Source organism: Silurus meridionalis, chromosome 26 (assembly GCF_014805685.1).
Source record: "Silurus meridionalis isolate SWU-2019-XX chromosome 26, ASM1480568v1, whole genome shotgun sequence".
In the NCBI taxonomy this organism is placed as follows: domain Eukaryota; kingdom Metazoa; phylum Chordata; class Actinopteri; order Siluriformes; family Siluridae; genus Silurus; species Silurus meridionalis.
The window spans coordinates 170,023-181,225 of record NC_060909.1 but is presented as its reverse complement, the minus strand read 5'-3'; the positions used below and the strand labels follow the sequence as shown (position 1 = coordinate 181,225).

Sequence of the window (11,203 nt, the reverse complement as noted above, 5' to 3'; positions counted from 1 at the left end):
CGGAACCCATTTCAGCACCATCGCGGGGGGACAGCTCAGACTAAACAGCGCGCGCTGTGGACTCAAAACACCAGAACCCTGCGTCAGTATTTGTTAATGTCCAACTGGATATGAAAAACACATGGACATTTAATGTTTATTTCCTAGTTTTCATAGGTGTTTTAAAAAAAAAAACGTTAGATTTATTGTTTAAGCAACAATTACATCTGAACATGTATTCTTGGCTTTAGCCGACAGTTTCACCAATGAAAACTGCAACTGTAGAGAAACGAAAGAAGTGAAAGAGAGAAAGTCAGTCAGAGCCATTGCACAAACACTCAGCATAACCAATATTACAATTTGGAATGACCTAAGAAAAGAAATAATCCAGTAGTATACTAAACAATAGAGAACGGCTAAGCCAAAAACAACATCTGATGGCAGAAACATTGCAGTTCAGTTTTTGTTACTTTAACTTTAGATTTTGAGAAATAAACTAATCCCAATAATAGCATTGTTCTGTATCAAATCAAATAATGTAGATAAAATAACTAAAGGTAGAAAACTAATCTTACCTAATACAAATCTTGATAACTAGACAGAGTATACTTCGAGAGTATAAGTCACTTCAGGCACCTAACGCTTGAATAAGGCTTAATCACTTAATGATGTTTTTACAAACTAATCTCTTTTAATTAATAATCCTTTTTTTAGAAGAAGAATGCTTTACTACCTACAGTATTTAAAGTAAAGCACATGTAACCCTACAAGTAACCACACAAGTGTGAAAGAGTATTTATAAGTTTTCATATCATTGCACCGCCTTTTCGGTGTGAATGTGGCCCTGATGCATTGATGCTTGGCAGAGATTGTTAGTGTGTCTGGTAGGAATATAAAGGCTCTCAGTTTTCCCCATTTAGTAGACAGATTGACTGAGTATAGGAACCCCTTCCTAAGTTTCTCTATCAGTCCTCAGGATCTTGTAGCATTTTCCTACTGGAAGCTGTTTTAGGTTGGTGAAAGTCTTTAATAATTCTTTTGACCTTGTATCTGCATAACTGGGTGTAGATTTGTGTGGTGCAAGGGAAATCTTGTACTGAGGATAGGAGTGTTGAACTGGTCCATAAAGTCTTCTCCAGCACATCCCTTTCATTAGGGTTAAGATCAGGACTTTGACTTTGATGCTGGTGCTTATTTAAGACCTGACCAACTAAAGCAGCTCAAGATCATAACACTGTCTTCAAAGGCATATACAGTAGCACTATGCATGACAAAACTCAGCTATGTTTCTTATTTTCTTGCTCTTTGTATGGGAAGCAGTAGTGAACACAATTCTAATATAATGACATTATAAGACTGCAAAATAAAGGTCCATAACCTCAGTTTCTTTGCTCATGGCTTGCAAAATATCTTACAGTATTAATGGTCCATCAGAAACACACTGTCTGTCCTATGTGTTGCTCTACCTCCAATAAAAAGGGTGATTGTTTCAGAATTTCAGTTATTCTTACAGTCTTTTTTTGTAGTATCTGTAGTTATTCTGGGTGAGTGACCAAACTAGTTCCATTAGCTGAACAGTGAAGGTAGTAAAAAAATTCAGAACAGATAAAAAACCGAGACCATAAGTGTCCTCGCTCATTAAGTGTGTTTGGTGACATTAGCAGTCCACAGGGAAAACCGATTCAACATAATCAAAGCAAACATCATTAGCAAAGAGGACAATAGGATGATCATGGAGAGAAACATAGACAGAAAGACACTGCATACATATGGTGATGCTTCATTTCTTTAAAAAGGTTAAAATCAGCTTTTAAATGTGATAATTTGAAAGAAAGTCATGTTTTACAAGTCATGTTTAAATAAATCAGGTAACAAAAGCAAAGCAGAAGTGTTTTTGTCTGCTGTGTCTTTAGCTAAAAAGTAATCACAAGAACATTTCTGATACAGAGAGATATGAGCCTACACAGCAGTAAGCGATCAAACTACAGTGAAGTAACTGATGTTATATTCTTTCACTTTCTATTTGGTAAATGTTACATTTATTTCATGTAATTTTCTGAAGGGTTTTAAATGTTTGTGTGATTAAAGCCTTCGTGTTACATCAATCAGGATATTTCTCCACTAAACCACCAGAAGGCACCCTCCCATTGAAGTTTTTTTTTTACTGTTTTTCATGGTTGTCATAAATTTCTCTTTGTAGCCTATATGAAGCACTTAGGTGTGAAGCCTTTTTGATTGGCCTAAATTGGTAAGTTCTCATGTTGTATGTGATTCATTTTAAATGATGGATCATTGGGTTTGTTACTTTCAGTTTGGTATTTAGGTGTATAATAAATGTTTTTGCTGACCGTATGATCTATGTTTGACTTGCCTTCTGGACTTTAATCAATATGAATAATAAGAAATTGTATCTGCATTAAATCTCTACTATGTAAAAAGAAGGCATGCGTGAAAATGATCTACAACCATACTCCACACAAATCTCTGCTCTTCCCTTCAGCCACTGCTCGCAACCTCGGCATAACTATGGACAAGTAACTGTCCACTCACATGTTGCTAATGTGGCTCGTCTTGTAGATTTCTTCTCTACAACATCAAACGGATTCGACCATTTCTGTCCACACAGGCTGCTCAGGTGCTTGTTCAGTCTGTTGTGATTTCGAAACTGGACTACAGCAGCTCTCTTCTGGCAGGTCTTCCTCTGAACGCTATTCATCCACTGCAAATGATCCAAAACGCAGCTGTGCGACTTTTGTATAATCTGCCCAAGTTCTCCCACACCACCCCACTGCTGCTCCCTCACTGGCTTCCAGTAGCTGCACGTATCAGATTCAAACACTGATTTTCACCCAAAAGGCAAAAATGGACCAGCACCATCTTAGCTCAGAGACCTCATGTAGTCTTACTGAGTTTCTGTGTGACTGTCTGCTTCCGGTGACGTAGCTTCCTGTGTTTGACTTGTTTGCCGCGAGTTCTGTGTTTGTATTCGTGTTTATATTCGTTTGTTTGTGTTTTTCTCTTTTAATAACCCTAAATTGTTTGTCTTCCTGACTTGTGACTGTAGTCAGTTAAGCTCGACTACCACTATATCTTCTCTCACTTTATCTTATTTGTGTATCCGAAATCTGTTTGTGATTATGAGCACTATGCCGGCTGTGTGTCTGACTTTGAGCACAGGTGAGGACTCGTTCGATTTGCAAACGGTGGCGTTGGAGATGGAGGTTTTGGAGAAACAGATTCGCGAGCTGCATGAAAAGCATGCCCGGCTGCGAGAGCGGAAAGCGGCGCTGGAAACATCCCGGGCGGACGCGCACTCGTCCCAGGTAAATTCGGGTTGAACCTAACGCCCCAGCACCTTAACTCCGCGTGTTTCTCTGCCCAGACCCAGCGCACCTACAACTCCGGCAAAGGTGCAACATGGACCCTGGATGCGGCAGCAGCGGAAGAGACAAGCAAAGCCCGGTCGAGGACGTCTCCCCGCCACCACTACAGGCCTTCGAGATCTCGACCGAGAACCGCCGCCCCTCTCCGCGAGACGGAACGCGACACTGTGATTCTCGGAGATTCCATCGTCCGGCATGTCCGCGCTACTGGAGCTAAAGGTAAGGTGCACACTCGCTGTTTTCCTGGTGCTCGTGTTCTTGATGTCGCTGCGCAGGTACCCGCGATCCTGAAGGAGAACTTCGGAGCGGTTGTTCTTCATGCCGGAACGAACGACACCAGGCTGAGACAAACGGAGGTATTAAAGAGGATTTCAGGATCCTGGTGGAGACGGTACGCAGCACATCACCCACAACGAGGATTATAGTGTCAGGACCTCTTCCCACTTACCAGCGAGGGGCTGAGAAGTTTAGTAGACTTTTAGCTCTAAATGAATGGTTACAGTCATGGTGTCGAGAACATAAACTTCTCTTTGTTAATAACTGGAACTGTTTCTGGGAGCGTCCTAGGTTCTTCCGCCCTGATGGCCTGCACCCCAGCAGAGTTGGAGCAGCAGTGCTATCAGATAACATCTCTAGGATACTTCACACCATCTGACTGGTAAGACATCAGGAAATCTTCGACAATGAGAACATTTATACAACAGACCAAATAGTTACAAGTTCACACACAGCCCAGTTTATAGAAACCGTATCTATTCCTCGTGTAGCAAAACCAAGAAGTAAATACACAAGATCCAGAAACAATCTCATTGAAGTTAAAACTGAAAAATGCCAGATAAACAAACACCAAAAAGTTTTAAAGTTTGGTCTTTTAAACATTAGATCACTTGCACCCAAAGCACTGATTATAAATGAGATGATCACAGAGAATAATCTCGATGCACTCTGTCTCACTGAGACCTGGATTAAACCAGGTGATTATATGGGTCTAAACGAGTCGACACCGTCAGGATATGTTTATAAGCATGAGCCCGTCAGACTGGTCGTGGGGGTGTAGGAACCATTTATACTGCTTCTCTTAATGTTAGTCAGATGTTAGGATTCAGCTTTAAATCATTTGAAGTGCTCGTTCTTAAAGTTGTACTTTCAGACATACATAGAAAACTCGCTCTGGTCACCGTGTACAGACCCCCAGGACCCTACGCTGATTTTCTTCAAGAGTTTGCTTGTTTTCTATCAGATCTCTTGATCAATTTTGATAAAGTGCTGCTTGTAGGAGATTTTAATATTCATGTAGATGATGTAAACGATGCTCTAGGATTATCATTTGTTGACTTATTAAACTCTTTTGGGGTTAAACAAAACGTCACCAGACCAACTCATCGCTTTAACCACACACTAGACTTAATAATATCCCACGGAGCAGACGTCACTGATATAGATATTTTACCTCAGAGTGATGACATCACAGACCATTACCTCATACTGTACACACTACCGGTAGAGCAGATTAGCCGTGTTGCACCACGTTATCAACTTGGTAGGACTATTGTTCCAACCACTAAGGACAGATTCGTAAATAACCTGCCTGATTTATCTCAATTTCTCACTAAACCCATAACTACTAATAATCTTGATGAGATAACTAAGAACATAGACCTTATCCTCACTAGCACATTAGACACCGTTGCCCCTATCCGGTTAAAAAAGGTTAGAGACCAAGCACCTGCACCTTGGTATAATAGTCATACACATGCCCTCAAGAGAACAGCCCGTAATCTGGAGAGAAAATGGAGGAAAACTAAATTGGAGGTATTTAGAATCGCGTATAAAGACAGTATGCTCAGCTACAGACGGGCGCTAAAAGCTGCTAGAGCTGAACACCTGAGCAAACTTATAGAAAACAACAAAACAATCCCAGGTTCCTTTTCAGTACAGTAGCTAAACTAACTACAAATCAGGGCTCTGAAAATTGTGTTCCATCACAGTTTAGTAGTGAGGACTTTATGATTTTCTTCACTGAAAAAATAGATAACATTAGAAAAACAATTGTGGCAGTTCAACCTCTTACAGCATCTCCTGAGACAGTGTTACCTTCAACTCCACAACTCCACTGTTTTACATGTATAGGACAGGAAGAGCTGTATAATGTTATTGCCAAAGCTAAATCGACAACATGTCAGTTAGATCCAATTCCTACTAAATTACTGAAGGAAGTGTTATATACAACTGGTGAACCTCTTCTAAATATTATTAACTCCTCACTATCTTTAGGTCACGTCCCTAAATCCCTCAAGTTAGCAGTTATTAAGCCCCTCATTAAAAACCTAATCTGGATCCAAACACGTTATCAAATTACAGACCAATTTCAAATCTCCCATTTATGTCTAAGATTTTAGAAAAGATTGTCGCTGCACAGTTATGTTCCTACCTGCAAGAGAACAATATCTTTGAAGAATTTCAGTCAGGTTTTAGGCCCCATCATAGCACAGAAACTGCTCTAGTTAAAATAACTAATGACCTGTTTTTAGCTTCAGACCAAGGCTTCATCTCGCTGTTGGTTTTACTAGATCTTAGTGCTGCATTCGACACTATAGACCATGATCTCCTCCTAGATCGCTTACAAAATTACATCGGCATTCAGGGACAGGCATTAAGCTGGTTTAAATCCTACCTGTCCGATCGTTACCATTTCGTAGATTTAAATGGAGAGCTATCCAGGCTAATGCAAGTAAATTATGGCGTGCCGCAAGGTTCAGTTCTAGGACCCTGCTCTTCACAATATACATGCTTCCGTTAGGAAATATTATTAGAAGGCATGGAATTAGCTTCCATTGTTATGCTGATGATACTCAGCTATATATCTCATCTAAACCAGGCGATACAGCTCAATTAACCCGGATAACTGAGTGTGTTAAGGAACTAAGAGATTGGATGACCCATAACTTTCTACTTTTAAATTCTGATAAGACTGAGATTTTGCTCATCGCCCAAAAACTAGTATACAGAAGCTCCAGCATCTCAACCTGCATTTAGACGGATGTTCTGTAACCACTAGTTCAACGGTAAAAGACCTGGGTGTTATTTTAGACAGCGACTTGTCTTTCAAAAATCACATCAATCAGGTTACAAAAACAGCCTTCTTTCACCTTAGAAATATTTCTAAGTTAAGAAACATGTTATCTATATCTGATGCAGAGAAGCTCGTCCATGCGTTCATGACCTCCAGAATAGACTACTGTAATGCGTTACTAGGTGGATGTCCTGCTTCATTAATAAACAAGCTTCAGTTAGTCCAGAATGCAGCAGCCAGAGTTCTTACAAGGTCAAAAAAATATGATCACATAACCCCAATCTTATCGTCCCTACATTGGCTTCCTGTTAAGTTTCGAATAGACTACAAACTATTACTTCTCACTTATAAAGCACTAAATGGTTTGGCTCCCATATATCTATCCAGTCTTTTAACACGCTACAATCCGCCACGCTCCTGAGATCTCAAAACTCTGGGCTTCTAGTAGTTCCTAGAATAGCAAAGTCCACTAAAGGTGGTAGAGCATTTTCACATTTAGCTCCTAAACTCTGGAATAGTCTTCCTGACGGTGTTCGGGGCTCAGATACACTCTCCCAGTTTAAGTGTAGATTAAAAACATATCTTTTTAGCAAAGCCTACACATAACATACGTCTCACATCATAACCTTGTGCTCCAGAACATCTGATCACATGCACATTATCAACTTGTGCTGTTAATATCATGAACAGCAGCTACGCTAATTCCTCTCCACTGCTTCTCTTTCTCTCCCCATCCCGAGGCATCCTGAGGTTGCTCCAGCTCCAGTCACCTCCCACCTCGTGATGATTACGGACCTTTGAAGAAGTAGATGCCGAACTCACAAACATCCCGAACCATCTGGAGACGTACCAGTGCCATTTGGATTCCGCTACATGTGTGGAGTTTTGACATTGGACCTCCTGGAGTGTTTAAAGGCTCTGGCATGGAGAAGCTGATGCTGGATCTGTGGTGATCACAAATGCTGAGCTCATAAAACTCGGAGCTACTAACCATATAGACTGTATAAGACTGCAGAAAGAACATCACTTATAATCTTATACTCCAGTAATCATGTTAGTTCTCACTGTCCAGTGTTCTTTATTGTTGAAAGATTTATGATCAAACTCTTGATGTCACCCAGATGAGGATGGGTTCCCTTTTTGAGTCTGGTTCCTCTCAAGGTTTCTTCCTCATAACATCTAAGGGAGTTTTTCCTTGCCACAGTCGCCACGGCTTGCTCATCAGGGACAAATTCACACCATTCACCATCACTGTTGATTTGTGTAAAGCTGCTTTGAGACAATGTCTGTTGTGAAAAGCGCTATACAATTAAACTTGACTTGACTTGACTTGACCTCATCACACCTCACACTGCACCACGCTGTCTGAGATCCTTCCTCTACTGGTACCACCTTCTCTCAGGGGAAGAGGTAAGTACAGTTACACTTATGGCATTTGGCAGACGTCATTATCCAGAGCGTTCATCATGAAATGAAAAACACAACAAAAGGAACCAAGAATTCTTGAGCAGCTATAATCCTGTATCAGACACATATTAGACAACATTCCTCTCCCAAAACTTTAGCAAATGTTCTCCTCAGTTCCCAGATGTATACAGACAGAAGACATGATGCTACACAGTGGGAAACATGGCCCTGTTCCAACTTTTCGACGACGTGTTGCAGCTATCAAATTCAAAACAATCATATTTTTTTTCCTCCTGTTAGCTCTTGCCATAGATTTTGGAACTCACAGCTAAAATGCCCCACCTAAATTTAAATGTTAACAGTTCCTAATAAAAATGTGCTACATACACAGTTTAGATATCTTTGTACAGAAGACACTTTGAGCTTCAATGTCAATCATCAAAGTTGATATTGCTCAAAAAGTTATTAAGTTATAGATGATGAAGTTCCATGGATATACATTTCCCGCATTGAACATGATTTTTAGTTCATATATAAATACATGAAATCAGTCCTGGAGCAATCCAAAAAAGTACTGGGTGAAAAGCCACATGTCTCATGAGTTTATATTTTAAATTTTATGAAGATTTTCATGAAAGATGAGATTCCTACAAACATTTATCTGAGACTATGTCTGATCCTTTTCTCCCTCCTCCTGTTTGAGCGCCACCTGCTAAACTCAGGTGTTCATTCATACTCTATTTATACAGTCTGCATATTAATATACCATTCATAATGATGTGCAACCATTCCAATCTCAACAACACACACACACACACACACACACACACACACACACACACACACACACACACACACACTCACATATATATATAAAACTGTAAAAGAGATATATTGTAACTTATAGATGTAAAATAGGCTCAACTCTGCTTTGTGCAAATCTCAGATAAAACAACTTTTTTGACTTTCCATTTCTTTCTTCGTTTCCTTTTTTTTGTAAACAAAGACCAGTTATTACGAGCTGGAAACAGCTGTTTGTGTAGAACTGAGAGCTAAATCACTTCCTGGTTGACCAGTAAGATTTTGTAAAGAGTAATAAAACTAAGACTCACACACATATCGTTAGAATCCTGCACTTATTGGCTACATTTTCCATCAGTCATTTCGTTTCCATAATGCTACTGGCTGGGAAAAAAGGTTTGAAATGAGAGGTGGTGCAGAATAAACATCAGCTGGACACCTGTCATAGAGTGTAGACTCAAGCACGAGATTCTGCCTCTTTTACAAGCCGAAGTTCTGTGAAACAGAAGATAAAACATCTAAAATTCAACACTATTGTTTGTTTGGAGCAGAAATGCTTTACAGCATGTTGTTCACTGGACCCTTATCGTTTATCAATTTTTTATGCATGTTGTTGTTGTGTGTTGCTTAAACACATTCAGCAAATACATTCTTTATAGGTTTTCCATTGAAAACAGTGATCTGAAATCGCTGCTTGAAGCTTAGAGCTTTAGAATGATGTAGAGTTAGTCATGGTTACTCTTCTCCCTTTTCATTTACAGTTTTTTCTGATTGCTTAAGCACATTTTTTGTAACTATTGGCTATTTTTGCAAAACTCTACACACAAATAAGAAAACCTTTCACCCAATTATCAAAACATTGTAGTTCTCTTGCAAAAGCGAACACAGCTAGATTAACTCTTCACACCTTCGTAAAATGGTGTTTTCGTATCAAACAGTGAACACAAGCCATCATCTACTAAGCACACAATGTGCCAACTACACACTGATGGTATGAATACAAAACACATCTGGCTTTTGCTTTCTCTGTGTACAGATGTCAATTTGAGGTCATACTTTTGTCATAGTGTCATGTAAACATACAAGGATCCAAACTTCAAGTATTGGTGTTTATTCACACTCATCAAAACCAAGACAAAGTCAGAACACAAAATAGTAATTTCACAAAAAAGAAAAAAAAGACAATCAGCCTACATCATGTCGTCTTTCTGGGTCCGGCCACAAAATTTCGTCCACATCGCATGCAATATCCTCCAGTCCAAGGCACCGGGGAAAATATCTCCTTGAATGCCGTATCCAGGCCTGACATGATGCCTGGTCAATATCTCCACATGCCTCCTCCATTGCCTGTAAAAGGGCTACCTGTTGATGAGGATGACGGTCGTACACTTTCCAGCGCCAGGCAGAGAAGAACTCCTCGATGGGATTTAAGAATGGAGAGTATGGAGGGAGGTTGAGTGCCATGAAGGATGGGTGGTCTGTAAACCAGTTGCGGACCAAAGCAGCCCTATGGAAACTAACATTGTCCCATATGATGACATATCGGGTATGCTCTGGTCTCTGAACAGTTAGCATGTCATGTAAGGTGTCCAGGAATGCAATAATGTGTGCAGTGTTGTATGGGCCTATGGTTGCATGATGGTGAACAACACCATTTTGGCTTATAGCTGCACACATGGTTATGTTACCACCACGTTGTCCTGGGACATTGATGATGGCACGGTGTCCAGTAATGTTCCTGCCACGTCTCCTGGTTTTACTGAGGTTAAAACCGGCCTCATCTACAAAAAGTAGCTCATGTCCCATTGCATCTGCTTCTAGTTCCATCACTCTCTGGACAAGACAAAACAAATGCGACACATCAGGCCCATGCACAGCACTACAGTATGCACTTCCAAATTCAGAACCAATGACACTATAGCTTACCTGCACATAGTCATATCGCAGTTGCTTTACACGTTCTGTGTTTCTCTCGAAAGGAACTCTGTAAATTTGCTTCATTCTTATTCTGTGGTGCGCAAGTACACGACTTAGTGCAGAAATGCTTACACTGTGTATATTTTGAAAGATGGTGTCATTATCAATTATGCTCTGCTGTATTTCACGCAGTCTTATTGCATTATTGGCAATCACCATGTTCACTATATGGGTCTCTTGCTCTGGAGTGAACATTCTTCCTCTGCCAACATCTGGACGTCTAGCAATTCTGTAAAGTAACAATTTCAGTATTTTTGCATGTATGGTACTGTTGTGTTTCTCATTAGAGTATGGCAGTGCTACAAAGTACTTACCGATTCTCATTTCGAAATGTCCTAATGATGCTTGCCACAGTGTAGCGGCTCAAATTAGGCTGAACCCGTTGGCCAGCTTCCCTCAGGGTCATCCCACGGTTGATGACATGGTCCACTATTGTAGCTCTGATGTCATCAGTTATTCTATTTCTTACTCTTCTTACCCTTCCTCTTTCCCCTCCTCGTCCTCTTCTTGCTCCTCCTTGTCCTCTTCCTCTAACTTCCTCTAACCCTCTCGCTTCTTCACCTCCACGTCCTCTCCCTCGGCC

At 40.4% G+C, this 11,203-nt stretch overlaps 1 protein-coding gene across 1 annotated transcript; it reads right to left on the bottom strand.

Annotated features, from left to right (window-relative positions):
* Positions 1–9,814: 9,814 nt before the first annotated feature.
* LOC124380060 lies at positions 9,815–10,660 on the bottom strand. The gene is made up of 2 exons (XM_046840749.1): positions 10,570–10,660; positions 9,815–10,476 (listed from the first exon to the last, which is right to left on the bottom strand). The coding sequence occupies exons 1-2, from the start codon at positions 10,642–10,644 to the stop codon at positions 9,829–9,831; spliced, it is 723 nt and encodes a 240-aa protein (XP_046696705.1). The 5' UTR covers positions 10,645–10,660; the 3' UTR covers positions 9,815–9,828.
* Between the last annotated feature and the right edge of the window lie 543 nt (positions 10,661–11,203).

Coding starts and splice junctions, on each gene's coding strand:
- LOC124380060 (XM_046840749.1), bottom strand. CDS start 10,644: ATGAAGCAAATTTACAGAGTTCCTTTCGAGAGAAACACAGAACGTGTA. Junction 10,477..10,569: donor TGCGATATGACTATGTGCAG/GTAAGCTATAGT, acceptor TGTCTTGTCCAG/AGAGTGATGGAACTAGAAGC.